We start from the raw sequence: 21,453 nt of genomic DNA on the forward strand, positions 1-21,453 counted from the left end.
GCATGTGGACCCGCTCCCAACATGGGACGGAGGGGAAGTGCCATGGCAAGCCCACACCTGCCAATCCAGGTTCACCCGCTCCAGCCTCCTGCACCAGTCAAGGCAGTCACCCACCCAGGCAGTCACCCACCCACGCAGTCATCCAGGCAATCAGTTACACACCCAGGCAGTCAGTCAAGGCAGTCAGTCACCAGGACAACAGGCAGTCAGTCACCAAGCCAGGCAGTCAGTCACCCAGGCAGTCAGTCACCCAGCCAGGCAGTCAGTCACCCACCCCGGCAGTCAGTCATCCACCCTGGCAGTCAGTCACCCACCCAGGCAGTCAGTCAAGGCAGTCAGTCCCCCACCCAGGCAGTCAGTCACCCAGGCAGCCAGTCCCCCACCCAGGCAGCCAGTCCCCCACCCAGGCAGTCAGTCACCCACCCAGGCAGTCAGTCAAGGCAGTCAGTCCCCCACCCAGGCAGTCAGTCATCCACCCAGGCAGTCACCCACCCAGTCAGTCACCTAGGCAGTCAGTCACCCACCCAGGCATTCAGTCACCCACCCACGTGCCTTCCATCTCCCCATCTGAAACCAGCACCACCACCTGCCAATTGAAGCCCTCCGGCCAGTTGAAGCCCCCCCCTCAGGCCGGTTGAAGTGCAGGCCGATTGAAGGCCCCCTGTGGGCTGGTTAAAGGCTCCCGCCACTGGGCTGGTTGAAACCTACCCACGCGGGCCGGTTGAAAGCCCCCTCGCTGGCCAATCTAAGGCCCCCACCGTGGACCGGTTGAAGAGAGGTACTGTAATTCATTTTAGTCCCATACTGTACTTTACCCCTTAGGCCCATACTTAACCCCCAAGCACATACTTAACCCCCCTGGCCCATACTGAACCCCCCCCCAGGCCCATACTGAATCCCCCCCTAGGACTTTTGTCACATTGGAGGTAGCATTGGGTATCTTTGTCTTTTGTTGAAAATATTAAAATAAACAGATTGCATTGTAATCTTTTTTTCGTATTACAATAAGAAGAAAACAGTTAAGTAAAAGTTGTGCACTCAATTTTTTTTTGTGGTACGTGCGCTATGGGTTGGGGGCGGGGGGTGCTCCTTTCATTTGTCCTGGGCCCCATGATTTCTGTTGGCGGCTCTGTTCTCAAACCTTTTCCATGTCTGCACTTGTATGTATGTACCCCCTTTGTATCAAAAGCCCTCTCCCGCCTTAAACCTTTCTCACTGACTGCCCCACACCTCTGTAGTGCCCTTCCGTCAATACCTGACTAGCACCCTCTCTATCCACCTTTAAGACCCACCTTAATACAAACTTGCTTAAAGAAGCATATGAGTAGCACAGTGGCTAATACTAGACACATGATACATAAAGCTTGGCCCCCTGCAGACGCACTTACCAGAATTCCCTCCTACTGTCTCTGTACGTTCTTCCTAACTACCTATTCGATTGTAAGCTCTTCGGAGCAGGGACACCTCTTCCGAAATGTTACTTTCATGTCTGAAGCACATATTCCCATGATCTGTTATTTGTATTATTTGTTATTTATATGATTGTCACGTGTATTACTACTGTGAAGTTCTTTTCATTAATGGCGCTATATAAATAAAGACACAGACAGACATACATACATACATTTCTCCCATCCCCCTCAGCCCATCAGTCTTAACTAGACTGCTCCCATCCCTCTCCTATCACTCCCATCCCTCTCCTATCCCAAACTACCACTCTCACATATACTGCTCCCATACCCCTAACGTCCTCCTCATATCATCACTCACCTACACTGCTCCCATCCCCCTAATAACCCTGTCATCCCATCACTCTCGCTTACACTGCTCTCATCCCCCTCATCCCATCACTTTCACCTACACTACTCTCATCCCCCTAACATCCCCCTCATCCCATCACTTTCGTTTACACTGCTCACTTCCCCCTAATACCACCCTCATCCCATCACTATCACCTACTCTACTCCCATCCCCCTAACATTCCCCTCATCCAATCACTCTAACCTACACTGCTCCCATCCCCCTAATTTCCCTATCATCTATGCACCCCTCATCCTATCACTTGCCTAAACTGCTCCCATCCCCTCATCCCATCATTCTTACCTACACGGCTCCCATCCCTCTAACCCCCCTCATCCCATCACTCTCAGCTACACTGCTCCTTTTCCCTTAAAATTCAACTCATCCCATCACTCACGTATAGTGCTCCCACCCTATAACATCCCCCTCATCCCATCACTCTCACCTACACTGCTCCCATCCCCCTAATCCTATGTTTCTCACCTACACTGCTCCTATCCCCCTAATCCTATGTTTCTCACCTACACTGCTCCCATCCCCCTAATCCTATGTTTCTCACCTACACTGCTCCCATCCCTCTAATCTTATGTTTCTCACCTACACTGCTCCCATCCCCCTAATCCTATGTTTCTCACCTACACTGCTCCCATCCCCCTAATCCTATGTTTCTCACCTACACTGCTCCCATCCCCCTAATCCTATGTTTCTCACCTACACTGCTCCCACCCCCCTCATCCAATCACTCACACCTACACTGCTCCCAGGCCCCTAACATCACCCTCATCCCATCATTCTCACCTACACTGCTCCCATCCCCCTAACATTCCCTCATCCCGTCACTCTCACTTATACTGTTCCCATCCCCCTAACATCCCCCTCCATTTAATAACACTTTTCACTTATAAAATGTTAAACATATATTAAACAGATTTTCCAACAATTAGGAATTGTCACAAAAAATCTTTTAATTTGTGTTTAACATTTATCATAAAGGGTGAGAGTGATAGAAGCAGTGTAGGTGAAAAAGGTTCAGGCATGGAAGGGGGGCGTTAAGTGCTCCAGTGGGGAAAAGAAGGAGTAGTTATGTGCCACAGGGGGGATAGAAGGAGGGGTTAAGTGCCTCGGGTGGGAAGAGAGGAAGGGTTTAAGTGTCGCAGGAGAGGGGGAGGAAGGGTTTAAGTGACCCAGTGGGTGGGGGAAGAGAGGAGGGGGTTTAAGGTCCCAGAGGGGAGAGAGGAAGGGGTTATGGTCCCAGGGGGAGAGAGGAATGTGTTTATGGTCCAGGGGGGAGAGAAGAAGGGGTTAAGTGTCCCAGGAGGAGAGAGGAAGTGTCCCAGGGGGAGAGAGAGGGAAGCGGTTAAGTGTCCCAGGGGGAGGGTGGTGGAGGGGTTAACAAAAGTAAAGTGTGGAGGTGCTAACTTTCACCACTGTCTCTGCTCTCACATGCTCTCTCTCCATGCTGCTAGAAGCTCATCCCTCTCTCTCTCGGAGCAGGGAGGGAGGAATACTCTGGGAGAGAGAGGCAGGGAGACAGCACAGCAGCAGCTTTAAAGCTGCTCTTACTACACTGGCATCCAGAAATATAGCGATAACAGGCAATCTCCCATATCGACAAACCGGGTGATTCTGTTATTGTGATATTTCAATATACAGTATCGGTATATTGTCCAAACCTAGGTTCTGGAGTACTTACTATTCTCTGCTCTACTTTTTTGAGAGTATTGTCTTAGAAATACAATTTGGATATCTTCTTGACCGTCTCATTATTTTTTTTTTCACAGGAATAGCAGAAACAGTTTCAGCACCATTCGTCTAACATGGAGTTACATCTGATATCTCGTTACTATCAAGCAAGTTGCATATTTAATACCATTGAGGAAATAAAATATGATGAGGGATGTTGCTACTTAAAATGAAATGTCTGTGTCACCAAAAATGTTATTGAATTGCATTTTGGGGGTTGGGCTTATTTTTTATGGGGTTTTAAAATTCCAAGAAAAACATCAAACTTGGAAATTGTATTTACAATGGATTCATCTTTCCTGTAAAAAAAACACAAATTTGATAGTGTAAATGTAATTTTTATTTTATTTGCTGGAACAAGTATTTACAAATTAGTGATCCTGTGAAATACATGATAAACTGTTTATTACCATAATCCCATTAACCCCAGTTAAATAGCTCTTGGTATAATTTTTGAAAATTCACAATTGAAAATAAATAAATAAAAGTATGCAGAAAATATCTAACATTTCCACCCAGCACAAGGAAGTGTTTATGCATATCATTGTGCTATGTCTTCATATGTATGTTTAAATAGGTAAATCATAGGGCATTTCATGCTACACCTATATGTCAAAGCAGTTTGCTTTAATTTTGCCCGATCTGCAAACTTGCGACTTGGGGAGTGTCAGTAAGGAAAATTGGGAAGGAGTTCCAAGGTGTGCATATTATAATGAGATGTATCTAAATCTGCGTCTCTTCTTTCTCCCTTTTTTTTGTCCTAAAATATCCTACATATCTGGAATAACTGTAAAATTCTGCATCAGTTGTAAGACCTTGTTCTTACATATGCATGGAGCAGTGCATCTAAACACACTTTTCTTTATATTGATACATAAACCCCCTAGACGTTTATTGAAAAAGTTAATAAGTACAAAATGTATCAGGATAGTAGTCCCTACACTAAACTTGCAATATGGTAGACTAATAAATATGAACTTTAAAACTCTAGTCACCAGTCTCTATCCAGTTAATTGACCAAGTATTTTTAACGTGTGGAAGAGAGTCAAGCACTTGGGTTTTGGGGGTTTAAGCACTGTGTTTTGTATGTTCGTTATCACTCATGGCTAGTAACAACTCTACTAGCATTTGCTTCTCAATTAAACCCTCCACATACTTCTTAAAAATGCAACTGATCCAATACCTTACAAACAGCTTAGTTACCAGAACAGAGCAGGAATTGTTTGGCATTGTTTGGTTATATCATGCTAATGTGATTTTTTTTTTGTATAGAGTTGTACATATTGACTAGATACTGTAAATAAAGCAACTTAATTTTAAAGTTCAGCATACAAGCGGTCCTCGGTTATCCGACGCAATGCGTTACTCAAAATGGCGTCGTTAAGCGAAACCCGTTTCCAATGGGAACACTGTTTAAATCAAACGTTCCGTTCCTGAAGGCATTTTTAATGCTAAAATACACAGAAAATGTTACTCAAGCAATAAGATATGCAGCACACACATAGATTATGATGTAAACATTATATTTATTGATTCCAGAAATGTAAAATAAAACTATAAAAATAAATATATACTGCATTCTGTACAGTAATGTACATGAGCAAAGAAAAAACATCAATTATTGGAGGAAGATGATTGGGGGGATCTTCAACAGACAACAGACTTTTTGGAGGTGATATAGGTGGACTTGAAGGTTTGGGCCTCTTGAATTTCTTCAATGAAGTCTGGACAGATCCTTTCCTTTTCTGCGTGTAGATCTCTCTATAGCAGCTGATTTGGCTGGACACTCCACGACTGACTGTTGAACTCCGTTCAATGTTAGGGTCATTTTCCTCAAATATGGCCAGTGCGCTATAAATGTGCTTGAATGCCGCAGCCAACATTTTGGTTGACAAAGATTTACGTGGCTGTGCCACTTCAGCAGATTGATGGGCCTCCTCTTCAGCAATTTTTTGCTCTTCTAATTGCATCAGGTCTTCATTGCTCAACTCGTTAGAATGTGAGGCGAGCAACTCCTCAATATCCTCGGTTTCCACCTCCAAGTTGGGATCTTTGGCCATTTGCACAACAGTTTCTGTAACTTCTGCAACAGTCTCTGTAATGCCTTGGACATCTGACACAAAATCAAGGCACAAATTACGCCAAACTCCATTTAAATTGGATTGTTTGACCTCATTCCATGACTCTCCGATGTTTCTTACTGCATGGAGAATGTGGTAACCCTTCCAAAATTCTTTCAACGTTGGACCTCCTTCCACATCAGTTGCTCTGATGGCCTGGGCAAATGTTCGCCTAAGGTAGTAGGACTTGAAAGAAGCGATAAACCCCTGGTCCATCGGCTGTGTCAATGAGGTGGTGTTGGGGGGCATGAACACCACCATGACGTTTGGATGATGGTCATCCAAGTACACGGGATGGCCAGGAGCATTGTCCAGGAGCAGCAATGCTTTAAAATCAAGGTTCTGGTTTATGCAATATAATTGCACAGCTGGGATAAATTGATGCTGGAAACAGTCCTCAAAAAGACTCCCTGTTACCCATGCCTTACGGTTGGACTTCCAAATCACTGGAAGTGTGCTCTTTGCATAACCCTTGAATGCCCTAGGGTTTTCTGCATGATAAACAAGCAAAGGTTTTAGCTTGAAATCACCTGCAGCATTTCATCCAAGTAGAAGAGTCAGCCTGTCCTTTGCAACTTTAAAACCAGGGATAGATTTTTCCTCTTTTGCAATGTAGCTTCTACTGGGCATTTTCTTCCAGTAGAGCCCAGTCTCATCAACATTGAACACTTGACGTGCGCAATAGCCACCGTCCTCTATAATTTTGGCCAATGTAACAGGGAAGGTTTTAGCTGCCTCCTCATCAGCACTAGCAGCTTCACCGGTCACTTTAATGTTATGCAAGTTTGCCCTCTCTTTAAACTGCATAAACCAGCCCTTACTTGCAGTGAACGTTTCCTCAGTGGTCCCTTCTCCATGCTGGTGCTTAATGTCCTCATAAAGACTCAAAGCCTTGGCCTTAATTAAGGCTAAACTAATAGCACATGATGCTGGGATTGATCTTCCAGCCATATGATGAGGAGTTTTTCTACCTCAGCAATATGCCCAACACGTTGCCTTATGGTTGTACCTTGCATAGGAGCTGAGCCCTTAATCTGTTCCAAGATTCTTGTCTTATCTTTTATAATTAACCCAAGTGATTTAGAAGGCGCTAAGACACAGTATAGTGAATACAAGCAATAATATGTAAGGTGTTCAAAGAAATTCTCAACCTTCACAGGGAAATTTGTACGAATTCCCTCATAGGCAGTGGTAGATATCCAAATTGTGAAGGGAGCGATATTCAGGAACACCCCAAAAAAGAAACACAGTAATTGTGTAATAAAATCACACAGTGATTGGCTTATTAAAATCTTGGCTCGTATGAATCTTCTACTTACAAGAAGTAAGTGGAGAGTCAGTGTTTAGCAGGATAATGGACAATCAGCGTTGATCAGGAAAGCAGGATTGGAAGATATTCAGATATGTTCTTGTTCAGAGTTGTGGTCATGTAAAAAATAGCAAAGGAAGACCATAGTATGGACCAATTGGCACAGATTTATAAGGTAAAAAACATAAGAAATGTACTCACAATATGTACATCAAGTGTAGGCACATAAAGGTATCTGGGGTGAGAGTCTGGTCTTTCAATGTGAAACCTCCTCGATCTGTCCGTGGTAACTGGCGTCTGACGTCACATCCTTCTGAGACGGACTGCTTCCGGTACAGCGGAGGACAGGAGCGGATGGTAAGGCGGCACGAAAAAACTCTTCACCACGATCTTGAAACAGCCTGTACACCGCATGCGACCGTTCCTGTTTCAAGATCGTGGTGAAGAGTTTTTAAGTAGAAAAAAACTATTACTGTGTTTCTTTTTTGGGGTGTTCCTGAATATCGCTCCCTTCACAATTTGGATATCTACCACCCTTATCTTTTATAATTGTCACAATAGTTGTGCGAGGTATATCCAAGACACGTCCAATTTATGTGTTCGGCTCTCCTTTCTCAGAGCGCTTTATTATGTTTTGTTTGGTCTCCAAAGTAATAGATTTTCTAATTCTTTTTGGAGTAACAGCACTTTGCTTTTTGCTTTTATCAGACATGGTTAGGGCCTAAAATACACCACTAAACCTTCACACAGACTGTTCAGAATGATTTCCCTAACCTGCAGCCTTCTGATTGGGCAATTGTAGCAATTTTGTAAAGCGTCGTAAGAGCGTCGGATAAGCCGTTCGGGCGTCGTAAAAGGGGCCATAGGGATGCATTGATTAGCGTCGGATAAGCCGTTCGTCGTAAAACGAGGACCGCCTGTATATCCAAAGAACCTACAGGAGAGGTGAGGTTAGGATAAATATTTTTACAGTAATTAGGGTAATGATTGGCTTGTTGACATTCAAAGCACTACATATCCAGGGTCACAGCTATCTGAAAGAGTTTCTAATTCCCTACACTCCCATTCGCTCACTTCAATCTGCAGATGAAGGACTCCTAATCGTTCCTAGAATCTCCTTAACTTCTTTCGGGTCCCGAGCTTTTAGCCACACAGCTGCCACTCTCTGGAACAGTCTGCCTCGTACAGTTAGAGAAGCCTCCTCTCTGAAAATCTATAAAACTGGCTCAAGACCTACCTGTTCAGCCAGGCATTCATTTAATGAACCACAACCGGTCCGGCATATAATAGCTACAGTACCATCCCATCCTGTATTGTATCTTTCCTTGTGTTTGGCATATTTTATAACCTTAAATGGTTTCTTCTTTTCCTTTTTGTAACTTGGAAGTGCTTTGAGTTCCATTGGGAGAAAAGTGCTACATAAATAAAGTTATTATTATTATTTATGTATGTATATTTTCATTTGTATAGTGCCGTCCATATACATAATGCTTTATAGCAGTAACGCACATGACAAAATAATAGGAGACATAATGGGAATAAGCGCTTCAGACATAAAAGTAGACATTAGGAAAATAATCCCCTGCCGTGAGGAGGTTACAATCTAAGTGGTAAGTAGAGAGAATTTACAGAGACAGTAGGAGGGTGTTCTAGTAAGTGCATACGGAAGGGGTCGTAATGAGATCAATTTGATGAATTAACTGGAACTCCAACTACTGTGGGTGATCTAGCTCAACCATCTCAATACTAATTTCAAAAAATGGAAGGGGGTTGTACCCTGCAATTTATTAGATTAGTAATGAGATGGTTGAGCTAGAGCACCAACTGATACACCAAAGACAAAGGGGGCTATTTACTTCAACTGTTTTTTAGCATTCACGTTTACATGCTGACGCATGCTTTTTACTTACAGTAAATAGCCTAATCACTGCACTTGTCCAGGGTTTATCTTTCACTTTATAAATGCAATCTTACCTTTAATTGGTTGCAGGAATGTAATGTGGCCTCAAGCAATTCTAACTAATAGTCTATGTAGTGAATGTGTTTAAATTACAAAGATTAGACCTGCAAATCACTGTTCATTGTGAGTGGTTAATTAGTGTGAACATTAAATTATAAAGTATATACACCAATATTGACTATGACATTACTTACAGTATTACTCATTTATAAAACAAAATGTAAAAAAAACAAGTATTTTACTATGCACACAATAGTAAACAATATACAGTATGTAGTTACAGTAAATAAAGAATAAATGTGTATGCAGAATATGTCAATGGCTAAAACAAATAATATGTTCTATTTCTTCTATATACACGGATATATATACTGTACAGTCATGTGAAAAAGAAAGTACACCCTATTTGAATTCTATGGTTTTACATATCAGGACATAATAACAATCTCTTGTTCCTTAGCAGGTCTTAAAATTAGGTAAAAAAACGATATCCTCTTCCCCTAATTTCTGAACTTTTCGACCGTCTACAAGGATCCTCTATCTTCCCCAAACTCGATTTAAGAGGGGCCTATAATCCCATCCATATAAGAGAAGGGGATGAATGGAAAACCGTGTTTAATACGTGATCTGGACATTATGAGTATCTAGTGATGCCCTTCGGGCTATGCAGTGCTCCTGCTGTTTTCCAAGAGTTCATGAACGATATCTTCCGGGACGTGTTAGGAACATTTGTTATCGTATATTTGGATGACATTCTCATTTTCTCTAAGGATTTAGAAGAGCACATTCACCATACCAAACTGGTACTCTCTAGGCTTCGTGCTAATTGCCTAAACGCCAAGATGGAGAAATGTTTGTTCCACCAAACGTCCACAGCCTTCCTAGGCTATATTATCTGTAACCAAGGTTTTTCTATGGACCCAGAGAAATTGAAGTCTGTCCTCGACTGGCCGCTGCCAAATTCTCTCAATGCCGTGCAGCGCTTTCTTGGCTGTGCCAATTATTACCGGATATTCATCCGTAATTTTTCTTCCATTGCTCTACCCATCACCACCTTGACTAAAAAAGGGGCTGACCCTACGACTTGGTCTCCCGAAGCCATTGACGCCTTTGAGTTTCTCAAAAATGCCTTCATCTCTGCACCCATCCTACGACATCCTGATACTCCGCTTACCTTCACGTTAAAAGTTGACGTCTCTGATGTGGGAGCCGGTGCAGTACTCTGTCAAAGATCCTCTCCCCAGGAGAAGCTCCATCCCTGCCGTTTTATTTCTCGGAAATTCTCGTCAGCCGAGAGAAATTATGATGTTGGGATTCGTGAGCTACTGGCCATTAAATTGGCACTTCAGGAATGGAGGCATCTCCTAGAAGGCACCAAGGAGCCTATTGCCATCCTCACCGACCACAAAAATGTACTGTATATTGAGGGGGCTCGACGATCTCGTCAGGCTCGTTGGTCTCTATTTTTCTCCCGTTTCAACTATACTATTTCTTATATTCCCGGTACCAAAAATATCAAAGCAGACGCTCTCTCTCGCCAGTTCGCCACGGAGAACGACTCCAACGAGTCCGCTGAATCTATTCTCCCCGCCAAGTGCATATTTTCTGCCAACAATTTTGATATTTTGGATGAAATCAACAAAGCCCAGGTTCACATTCCCAGGAGACTTAGGGTGCCAGAGGGACGCTTATACGCAGCTCCACATTTTCGCCACAAAATTCTACTTTGGGGACATTCTTCTAGATCAGCCGGTCATCCAGGCTTCAAGAGAACAGTGGATCTTATTAAACGGACCTTTTGGTGGCCTGAGATGAACAAGGACATTTTTTATTTCACCAGAGCTTGTCCGGTCTGTGCCCAGAGTAAATCCGCTCATCACAAACCTTCTGGTCTTCTCATGCTTCTTCCTATTCCGGAGCAACCTTGGAAACATATCTCTATGGACTTTATTGTTGAGCTTCCCAATTCTAATGGAATGAATATCATTCTTGTTGTTGTAGATAGATTTTCGAAGCATTCACACTTTATTCCCCTTAAGGGCCTCCCTAATTCTGCTACTTTGGCCGATATTTTTTCGAAAGAAATTTTCAGATTACACGGTGTTCCTATTTCAATTGTTTCTGACAGAGGTTCTCAATTCATCTCTAAATTTTGGCGTGCGTTTTCTCAGAGACTTGGGATTTCCCTTCTATTTTCTTCTGGATATCACCCTCAGACCAACGGTCAAACGGAAAGAATGAATCAGACCTTAGAGCAGTATCTCAGATGTTTCGTCTCCGAGTCTCAAGACAACTGGGTGCATCTTTTACCATGGGCCGAGTTTGCAATTAACTCTCTTAAAAATGAATCTACGCAAGAGTCCCCTTTCTTCATTAATTTTGGATTCCACCCTAGCAGTCTTCCCCTCTCCTCTTCCCCTTCTGGTGTTCCTGCAGCGGATTCTCATGTCTCTACTCTTCAAAACTCTTGGAGGAAGATTCTGAAGACTCTACAAACTGTCGTCTCAAGACAAAAAACAAAGGCAGATCGACGACGCCAACCGGGTCCTTAATTTAAACCGGAGACAGAGTGTGGTTGTCCTCAAAAAATATAAGGCTCAAGACCCCGTCTCTGAAATTGTCTCAGAGATTCTTGGGTCCCTTCAAGATACTGGAGAGGCTCAATCCCGTCGCATACCGTTTGGCACTTCCTCCCACCATGAGGATTCCTTCCGTTTTCCATGTGTCTCTGCTCAAACCTTTCATCCAAAGCTTCCACTTTCCAGACCGTTCCCGAAAACCAAACCCTGTGACCATTCACGGACAGCAGGAATATGAGGTTCACTCCATAATCGACTCCCGTTGGTCCAGAAACAACTTACAGTTCCTCGTTCACTGGAAGGGGTATGGCCCAGACGAGCGTTCATGGATTCCTTCTAGTCATATTCACGCTCCCAAACTCCTCTGGCAATTTCATCGGAAATTCCCCCAGAAACCATGGCAGGATCGCCCGGAGATCAATCCTCAAGGGGGGGATACTGTGACGGTTCAGGGGATTCCTGCTTCCCAATGTGTCCCCGTCACCCCTGTTCCCCCTGCCTCTGACCTTTCTCCTCCGGCCTCCTCGTTCATCTCTCCCTTCCTCCTCCCGCACCCGTTCTTCTGCGGCCTGTCCGGACGCACGCCCAGCTGTCACGCGCGTTCCCCGCAAGGTGCGCGCTTATCCCCAAACACCCGATCCCCTCTGCAGGACTAACTGCTCGCGGCGTCTCTCTATTCCCTCTCCCTCTCCTGTCACATTACCTCCTTCAGCCGCTCCTACCCCCTCGCCGTTCTTGGCGAGCGCCCCCGCGGCGCGACGCTCCTCACGCTCCCTGGCACACACTGTGCGCGCATCCAACTATTACAGAGGGCGCGCGCACATGCTCTACTTGTAGGTCTCCCCTGAGCTCTGGCTCCGCCCCTCATAGTGTACAAGCCAAATCCCTGTCTGATTCACCTGTCTCCTCCCTCACTCCTTCTGACCTATCTCTGCAACCCCTCACTCAACCCTCTGCTCCTCCTCTCTCTCCCATTGGTGCTCCCTCCTTTATAATTCCTGTCTGTCTCTAGCTCATTGCTCTGCATTGCTTCTTGTGACCCCTGTGTGTGCAGTCTCTATGCTTGGCTCTCCTGTCTCTTTCAGCGGTGGTTCCAGTCCCTGTTTACCTTTGGATCTCCCTGGCTTGAACTCTGCTTTGAATTGGATTACCCTGCTTTCTCCTGCCCTTGGACCCTTCATTCGGATACAACTACGCTGCCCTCTCCTATCCTAGAACACTGGCTTACGGACTCGACCACGCTGCTCTCTATTACCCCTGAACTCTGGCACACGGACATTACTATCCAAACTCTGATATCCTGGACATTGCAAGTATCTGTTAACCTTTTCTCAACAGGCCCGGCAATGCACTACCACACTCCGGGCACGCTCTCACTGCTGTGGGTGCGTGTTATAACCTTACCCACCTCAGTACTGGGGACTGGCCAGGTCTGCGGGCATACAGGCGTTACAATTGCACAGATTACCAGTGATAGAAAAAAAGGTGAATTGGCCTTTTTGAGACTTGTCCACGGAAATCCATGGACCAAAGGAATTGACCGATAAGAGACAAATCGATATCCGCCAAAAAAACCTTTGCCCATCTCTAGTGGTGGATTTGTGGTATATCCTCCAGCAGAGATGGTGGAGGATAATACAGTAAAGGAATTCAATAGTGCTTGGCATAGAATAAGGCTAAATACCTGTATGAAAAAAAGCCATTTATCAAATAGGTTATGAGGGTTTAGAACAGATAGGAAACCGTGCACAAGTGATTCTTATCTGCTGTCAAATTCTATTTTGCTATGTAGTGATGTGCCAAGGTACTTTCAAAGGAATCTGATGAATTTAGAAAGGAATCACAGATTTCCAAATCTAATTATCTAGAGAATCAGATACAATTTCTACAAAAAGAAATCATTATTCTCTATACAAATATTTAAACATTACTTACTGTAAAAAAAAACAGACTCGATTTTCATTAGAGGAAAACTACTAGGGATTTTACTGATGGTTTCAGTAGGTTTTTACAGGGTTATTCAATAAACTGCGATAGTGCAGATCTGCAAATTCAGTATCACTTTTCGTGCGATGGTGCCTGATCAGCAGTTACAATTAAATTAATAACTCCTCTAGTTAGCACCCGAGTTAGGGTCAAATATTTACTCATGCCTGTGGCAATAGTATTTCACAAATGAGACCACTGTAATAACCATCTTCCACAAAAAAGCTATAGTTTTCGAAGTTTGCCTTAGAAAGCCAAGGAAAGGTATAATCTGTAGTCACACGTTTGTTCGTCTTCTGTAAAATATTCCCTTTACTGTACTTCTCTTCACACTTGAAGTCGCACCTAGAGTATATCTGAAATAACATGTGAAAAAGATAAAATGTGCACAAGCGCTAAAGACTAAAACACCAGTGTGACAATTGCAAAATATATATATATATATATATATATATATATATATATATATATATATATATATATATATATAAAGGCTGCCTAGTAATACTGTCAGTACTGACAGAAAGTGAAAGTGAAAACAAAGAAAAACCTGGCGCCAAAAGTTCATTGGATAATCCTGTACTCCTCAGGGGATCAGCACACTTGCTTGACAGGCCATATAGGGGAAAAACACAAACAGACACAGATCATAGTGCAACACTGTAGTATTAAAACAGGTCTACACTAATACACACACTGCACATATAACATAGAGACTCCTAGTGACTATAAAAACTATTTATTAAATAAAAAGAACTATGCCATAAAATGGTTTGGACAAATGAGAACACCGCTGGTCATCCAGATGTGAAAAATCAGAGCCCTACTTACAAGCAGCAAGGCAAATATAGGCAATGCAACAAAGAGTCTTCTGGCTGCTGCTGATGTCTTTGTAGAGATGTAATTCCTGCTGTACTGTGCCTTTCGTGCTGACTCTCCCTCCAGGGGTTAACAGGAACAGTGGCAGTGTTGGAAGCCTGCTTGTGGGGCTCACAGCTCTCCTCCACGTGAGGCTGCTCTCCTCACTTCCTCCTCCGGTTACACAGGCTGTGTCAGCGTGCCTGCATGCGAGTGTGCACGTGCCCTTAAAGGGACAGTACAAGCGTCCTGTATGCCAAGAACTAACGGCTGCAATGGGGCTCAAATGTGACCAAGTGTCCCAAAAAGTCCAATACCAAGCTCAAAGTGACTGTGTCACCTGCCCCTGTATTTGCCTTGCTGCTTGTAAGTAGGGCTCTGATTTTTCACATCTGGATGACCAGCGGTGTTCTCATTTGTCCAAACCATTTTATGGCATAGTTCTTTTTATTTAATAAATAGTTTTTATAGTCACTAGGAGTCTCTATGTTATATGTGCAGTGTGTGTATTAGTGTAGACCTGTTTTAACCCTACAGTGTTGCACTATGATCTGTGTCTGTTTGTGTTTTTTCCCCTATATCTGAAATAACAGTTACTCTTATATGTACTACACATACAGTAGCACTAGTATGATTCTGATTTACATAGCATCTGCTTTATTCTGATTTTGGATGGCTATCTATTGGTACATTGCTCTCTTCATACAGCATTGCTTCTCAAACCTCTTTCTCAGAGAACTCCAGCCAGGAAACAGATACTGTACATGTGAATGTGTGATTGGTTATTCATTAACAACTGTGCCACATGGAGCGGATTGAGAAGAAAAACTATAATATTAGAATATTTCGTGTGGATGTCTCCACTGGTAGACTACTATTACTAAGCTCTATTTACATGTTCTCCCATATACTGTATTTTTCTTTTGTGCAGAAGTTACATTTTGTTGAATATATTACCCTATTTAAAGAACTAACTTGCAAGTACACCATGGAACACGTCCACTCTTGATTGTTATGAATTTATTTTAAGTGACATAGTAAAATACTTTATATTGATTTATTACAAATAAAACAGCTAAGTTACTACAAATATTATTACCCCCACAGTCTATTTACACTACATTTATCTATTCACAAATGTGCTAATATATTTGGCAGAAATCTTATTTGTAGTTTGTTTAAAAGGAGCAATCCAAGCAATATCCTGTGTGTGTTTTTTTTGGGTTTTTTATAAATCAGTTTTGTAGTATTAGATTCACTAATACTACTTTTTTTTATTCAAACCTTAATGCCATTTTTAATGAGTTTTAATATACTAATAATCTTTTGCTTTCTATAGAAGATTTTAAACATTTTCCCAGCAAATGCAAGATCTTTGCAACACTTTCCTTTTTGTGATCATTTGTCGCCAACATTTCCAGCAGTTTGAGCTGCAAACTGTAACATTAGATAATGTTACCCTAGTAATATAAGAATACATTGTAGCTGCTGAGTTACACAGACTGAAGGATTGATTTTAAACTGAAAGGCAGCCTTTAGTGAACCCTGGGAAGCAAGATCTTTGCTGGTCGATCATTGGAGAATGAATCGATTGGCAGCTTAGGTAATTCGTTTTCAATAAAGATAATCAAAGGCTGCATATATTAAACATAAAAAAAGTTGTTTTTTTAAAGTTGCTTGCACTGCCTCTTTAAGTGGTACTTCTAATATTTGTAATACATTATATACTTTACATACATATAACAAATAAACAGTGGATGCCAAACATGTTTTTCTTACATACAGTTCTTAAACAATACATTTGACTTGAATATTTGAGGTACATAAGTTCAATCTTTGGTTTGCTGCACTAATCCATCACATTTTCTGTTGTAATCATCCTTCATTGGCAAAACAGGGATTTTAATCAGAATCGTCACTGCTGAAATAGGAGCTGTCAAAGCATTCTGCGGTGTAAAGAAATTTATGGATACTTGGGTTCAGTCGAGGTATCCAGTGCCTTGGCACTAAAAATGATGAGAGGTTGAATATATCAACAAACACCTTGTACCTGTCACTGTTGAAAAATAGAAGAAAAAAAAACAAATGTTGATTTATTCGCATCTCGTTGTCAGATTAAACATTAGTTATCATTCTCTAGTTTTCTGATACGATACATCTGAAAAGGAAAGTGTAAATATCATCCCACCTAAGTTGCTGTTGGTTTAAACATGAAATAACTAATGGGTAGCATATTTTAGTATGACCAAAAGGATCGCCATTTGATTCCAGCATTCTAATCATGATTGGTTTGGTAAAATGCATGGTTTGTTTTAGAATTCTGTTTTGATGAAATCTAGTGCTAATTAAAAAGCAAAAAAATTGCACTGTTAAGTAAACATTTATTACATAATGATAAATGTTTGCTGACCTGTTGTCGTTAATACTGTACATTGTGATCTTCAGTACCAGAATAACGCTCCTTGAAATTAACCATACATTCTACATTGGGCAGTAATGAAAGCTTTGCATTCTCTTGTCAACAACACATAAAAACTAATTTTGATGCGTCAGCAAACACGCACAGAGATGTAAGCTGCTGAAGGTGTGTTTTTTCTATGTTTATATTTTTTTTTGGTTAGGCTTGTGCAATAAAAATAACGTTTTTATGTGAACTTAATGAACTGACAAAGTACAGTAGTGTCCCAGAGCTCCCACTATGACTATCTAAATGCACTGCAATTTTTTTTGATTGCACTCTGCATTATCACTGGTGTGATTGAACCATAAGAACAGATGACACCATCTCATTTCATATGCCTGTGCATAACTTTCAGCAAAAGAAATTCTGAAGCAGTCTTTGAAATCTAATTGTGAAGTTATATCATTTATATAAATATGTTATATTTGGAGAGTTGTAGTATGATGGATACTTAATTCTCAGTATTATGGGTTATATTACACAAAATAACAGTCTACTATCGCTGCCAGGTTATTTAGGGCAGATCACAGAACTTACAGGAACAATTACAGTAGGCACAAATGCACCGATGTGGCTGTTTGGGCCTACTGTACTTCAGTCAAAAACCCCATTGCCTTAAATAGGGATTTGCAGCTGAAAATGGCCTGAACTGTTGCTTTGGTGGATATTGAATAATCCCCTTAAAATCTTTAAACCTAAATGTTTTTGTTCCTGAGACCGATATAGAAAAAATGGCAATACGTTACAGACTTAAATATAGAATAAAACATATTTTGTTACAGTATGTAACTTGTATAATAGCCAGGGGAATAGCTATAGCAAGGGCAGACTGGGCGAAGTCCGGGGGCCCACGCTCCCTCCCACCCTTGTCGGCGGCCCATCTCTCTGTCTTCAGATAAAGACAAATGGGGGTAAATGGTATGTGGTGGCAGGCTGACAAGGAGGAACAGCCAGGGCTGCTGTCCTGGCCCAGTGTGTAAGGGGCCTGGGATACAGTAGGACGGACAGATGGGAAATCCCTTCCACTGCAGAATCTCTGTAGGACCTATGTCAAGGGGTGGTGCCTCAAGTAGTGCAGCGTGGGGCTGGAGCCTGAGAGACAGGCTCGGAAGGTGAGAGGAGGGAAGGGTTAAATCAGGGGGGTAAAAACAGACATGAAAGGGAAGAAGACAGAGAGGGAGAGAGAAGAACACAAAGAGAAAATAAAGTACGAGAGAAATACATATGGGGAAAGGGACAGGGAGAGAAAAGAAAGAGACATGAGGGGGAACAAAGAGAGAGACATAAGGGGGAGCAGAGAGAGAGAGAGAGAGAGAGAGAGACATGAAGGCGGCAGAGAGAGAGAGATGGACATTAAGGGGAGCAAAGAGAGAGACAGAGGTGGAGAAAAGAGAGACGGGGAAAAGAGAGACCAATATGAATGGGAGAAGAGAGAGACATGAGTGTGGAAAAAGTAAGATAGACATGAAGTGAAAAGAGAGACAGACATGAGGGCAAGAAAAAAGAGAGAAAGAGAGATAGGGGGAGGAAAGAGAGTCACGAGGGGAGAAAAGAGAATGATAGAGGCATGAGGGGGGAGAAAAGTGAGACGAGGGGAAAAGAGAGACAGACATGAATGGGAGAAGAGTGAGAGACATGAGGGGGAAAGTGACATGAGGGGAGAAAAGAGAGAGAGAGTGGGAGAAGAGAGAGTGAAAGACATGAGGGGGAGAAAAGGGAAGACAGACATGAGGTGAAAAGAGACAGACATGAAGGGGAGAAGAGAGATATGAGTGGAAGAAAATAGAGATAGAGAGACATGAGGGGAAAAGAGACACAAACATGAGGGGAGAAAATAGAGAGAAAGAGACATGAGGGGGAGAAAAGAGAGAGAGCCATGAGGGGGAAAAGAGAGAGAGAGACATGAGTGGGAGAAAAGAGGGACAGACATATGTGGGAGAAAAGAAAGAGAGAGAGAGAGAGAGAGAGATTTGGGGTAGAAAACAGAGACAGATATCATGGGGAGAAAAGAGATACAGACATGAGTGTGAGAAAAGAGAGACATGATTGTGAGAAAAGAGAGAGACATAAGGGGGAGGAGAGAGAAATGATGGGGAAATGGGAAGAAAAGAGAAAAATATGCTGGGAAAAGAAACCTCAGGTTGTTAGAGAGAGGATGACATGAAAGAGAAAATATACGGGGAATAAATAAAGGGACTGGCATGTGTGAGAAAAGAGAAGAGGGAGGAAAAAAGACATGAGGGGGAAATAAGATAAATACATGAGGGGAGAATAGAGAAATAATGAGATGAGTAGTGTAAGAAGAGAAAGACATGGTGGGGATGGTTGAGACAGTAATGCTGTGGGGGTGGAGAGAGACATGCTGGAGGGAGATGAAAGAGAGAAAGATTCTGTCTGGGGAGGAGAGAGAAAGACAAGCTGGGAGGAAAGGAGAAACATGCTGGGGTGTAGTGGAGAGAGACATGCTAGGGGGAGGGGAAAGAGACATGCTGGGGTTGGAGGAGAGAGACATACTGGGGAGTAGATGGGAGAGACATGCGGGGGAGGAGAGAGACATGCTGGGGGGAGAGAGGACAGAGATGGTGGGGGAAGAGGAGAGAGACATTCTGGGGGAAGGGAGAGGAGTGAAAGATGTGGGGGAGGGAGGAGGAGTGAGAAAGATGAGGGGGAGGAAGAGGTGGAGGAGGAGAGGTGAGGAGGGGGAGAGATGAGGAGGAGGAGAGATGATGATGAGGAGATATGATGATGAGGAAGAGGAGAGATGATTATGAAGAGGAGATATGATCAGGGAGAGGATGTGGGGAGGGAGAAAAAAATTGTAGTCAGAATTAATATTATTGGGGCCTTGAAATAGTTTTGCCCGGGGCCCGTGCATGCCTAGCTACGCACTGACAATAGCAGCAGTGATTAACGAAGATGTTTTAACATACCTCACAGTTGAGCGCAAGTAGTGGTAGCCAGACGATCCACCGGTGCCAGCTTTGCTACCAATCATTCTGTGCACCATGCACACATGATTATCTAGTCAAAGAATTAACACGATCCATTTAAAATCCTCTTTTCACTCTCATATGGATAAAAAAAAGTGTAATTGCTTAACAAATCTAGATGTGTAGTGTTTAAATAATCTTTATAGAATGTATGTACAGTATGTAAGAATGAAAAAGACATGAAACACTCTTATGGGGGAAGTTATTTCTATGACTATGCTTTACCTATCTTTTTTGTAAATATGATTCAATCAACACACTTTCAAATACAATGGTGGTCAGTGGCAGTGCTGGGGAACGTGTGACAAAGGTAATTTTATGATACTGTAAGTATAATATTGTATTGTACTGAGAACCTGTGTAACTTCAATCTCTCTTTTTTTTTAAATAAAATTACCTCTTTCATACATATTACACACAATTTTAAATAAAAAGAGATACTGAGTCAACACTGTTTTTAATATTATTTATTAAGTATCTGAACAAATACTGATATTGTTAACATCACATCAACCTACAACTACATTGCATTCAAACTTTCTACCTTTATGTTTTTCATTCACGTAAGGTAGAAAAGGGATTGCCAATGTATATTTTAAAATACAGTAGGATCATCAAAATGTATTTATAGATGGTACGGAGCATAAAAAAGGGCAGCTAAAAAGTTGTAACATATCAGAATGAAACCCAGTATGAAATATGTGTAACAACTTATAATTACTGTAAGTTAAATCTCGCAGTAAAAACAACTTACATCTCCATTTGGTCATCAAGGTATCAATATCCATAAGAGAATTGAGAAGTTGAAATGGAACCTGGAATCGTGGTTCCTCCCTTACAGAATAGAAAATATACTGGGTCATATTTAAGAATGTGGTCCTTTTTTTGTCATTTGTACTTTTATACACTCTTTCAATCTGAAGGTTAGTACAACAAATTGTTCAAAAATGTATTTAGTTTTGGCATATTTGCATTTAATCCAGTTACCTGTAGAAGTAGATCATTAGAGCCCCTTTGAGTGCTTTATATGACAGTCGCCTGTCTCCTAGAAAACATATTAGCAGAGTTTTGTCAGTGTATGTACAGTACATTCTATTAATGATGCAGATATTTAATTTAAAGGCAAGGAGATGAACCTACACCTAGTATCCTTATCTGTCATCCGAAGCTCTTTAAATTTGCTTGTAAATCTTTATGTTCTACAATTATCTCAGGACCAGTTTATCATACTATACTGATAATTGCCATTATGATTTTTTTAAAATATATATTTTTTTAGGGTGTTCCCTTCTAACACGAGTGATCACAAAAATGTGAAATTACTGGGTTTGCTGATGCGCCTCCAGCTACAGTATCTACAAACACCAAGAAACAATTGCACTAATTCTTGAACATTTTATTTTTTTTATAAAACTGCTGGGGTGCTTATTTTTTTGCCCCTATCTCGCTGATGAAAGTCCTTAAAAAACAAAAACTTAAGTATTTTCCCATGAAGGATGTAACTCTTTTTTATTGCAATTTTGGGGTGCTTATTTTTTTGCCCCTATCTCGCTGATGAAAGTCCTTAAAAAACAAAAACTAAATATTTTCCCATGAAGGATGTAACTCTTTTTTATTGCAATTTTGGGGAGCCTGGTACTATAATTC

General features: G+C 41.9%; 2 protein-coding genes across 4 annotated transcripts in view; one reads left to right on the top strand and one right to left on the bottom strand.

Annotated features, from left to right (window-relative positions):
• CTSO (cathepsin O) overlaps nt 1-4,864 on the top strand; it is a 46,053-nt gene extending 41,189 nt beyond the window's left edge. The window contains exon 8 of the mRNA XM_075612704.1: nt 3,582-4,864. Within this exon, the coding sequence (XP_075468819.1) occupies nt 3,582-3,616 (35 nt within the window). The 3' untranslated portion in view covers nt 3,617-4,864. The remainder of the gene's footprint in view (nt 1-3,581) is intronic.
• A 10,125-nt stretch (nt 4,865-14,989) lies between these two features.
• TDO2 (tryptophan 2,3-dioxygenase) overlaps nt 14,990-21,453 on the bottom strand; it is a 44,218-nt gene continuing 37,754 nt past the window's right edge. For 2 of the 3 annotated variants that reach the window (XM_075612678.1, XM_075612693.1), the window contains 4 exons: nt 20,794-20,851; nt 20,561-20,640; nt 19,747-19,837; nt 14,990-16,411 (listed from right to left, as the gene is read on the bottom strand). In XM_075612678.1, coding sequence (XP_075468793.1) covers nt 16,258-16,411; nt 19,747-19,837; nt 20,561-20,640; nt 20,794-20,851 — 383 coding nt within the window. In that variant the 3' untranslated portion in view covers nt 14,990-16,257. The remainder of the gene's footprint in view (nt 16,412-19,746; nt 19,838-20,560; nt 20,641-20,793; nt 20,852-21,453) is intronic. The other variant, XM_075612684.1, reaches the window with a different exon arrangement.

Source organism: Ascaphus truei, chromosome 1 (genome assembly GCF_040206685.1).
Source record: "Ascaphus truei isolate aAscTru1 chromosome 1, aAscTru1.hap1, whole genome shotgun sequence".
Classification (NCBI taxonomy): Eukaryota; Metazoa; Chordata; class Amphibia; order Anura; family Ascaphidae; genus Ascaphus; species Ascaphus truei.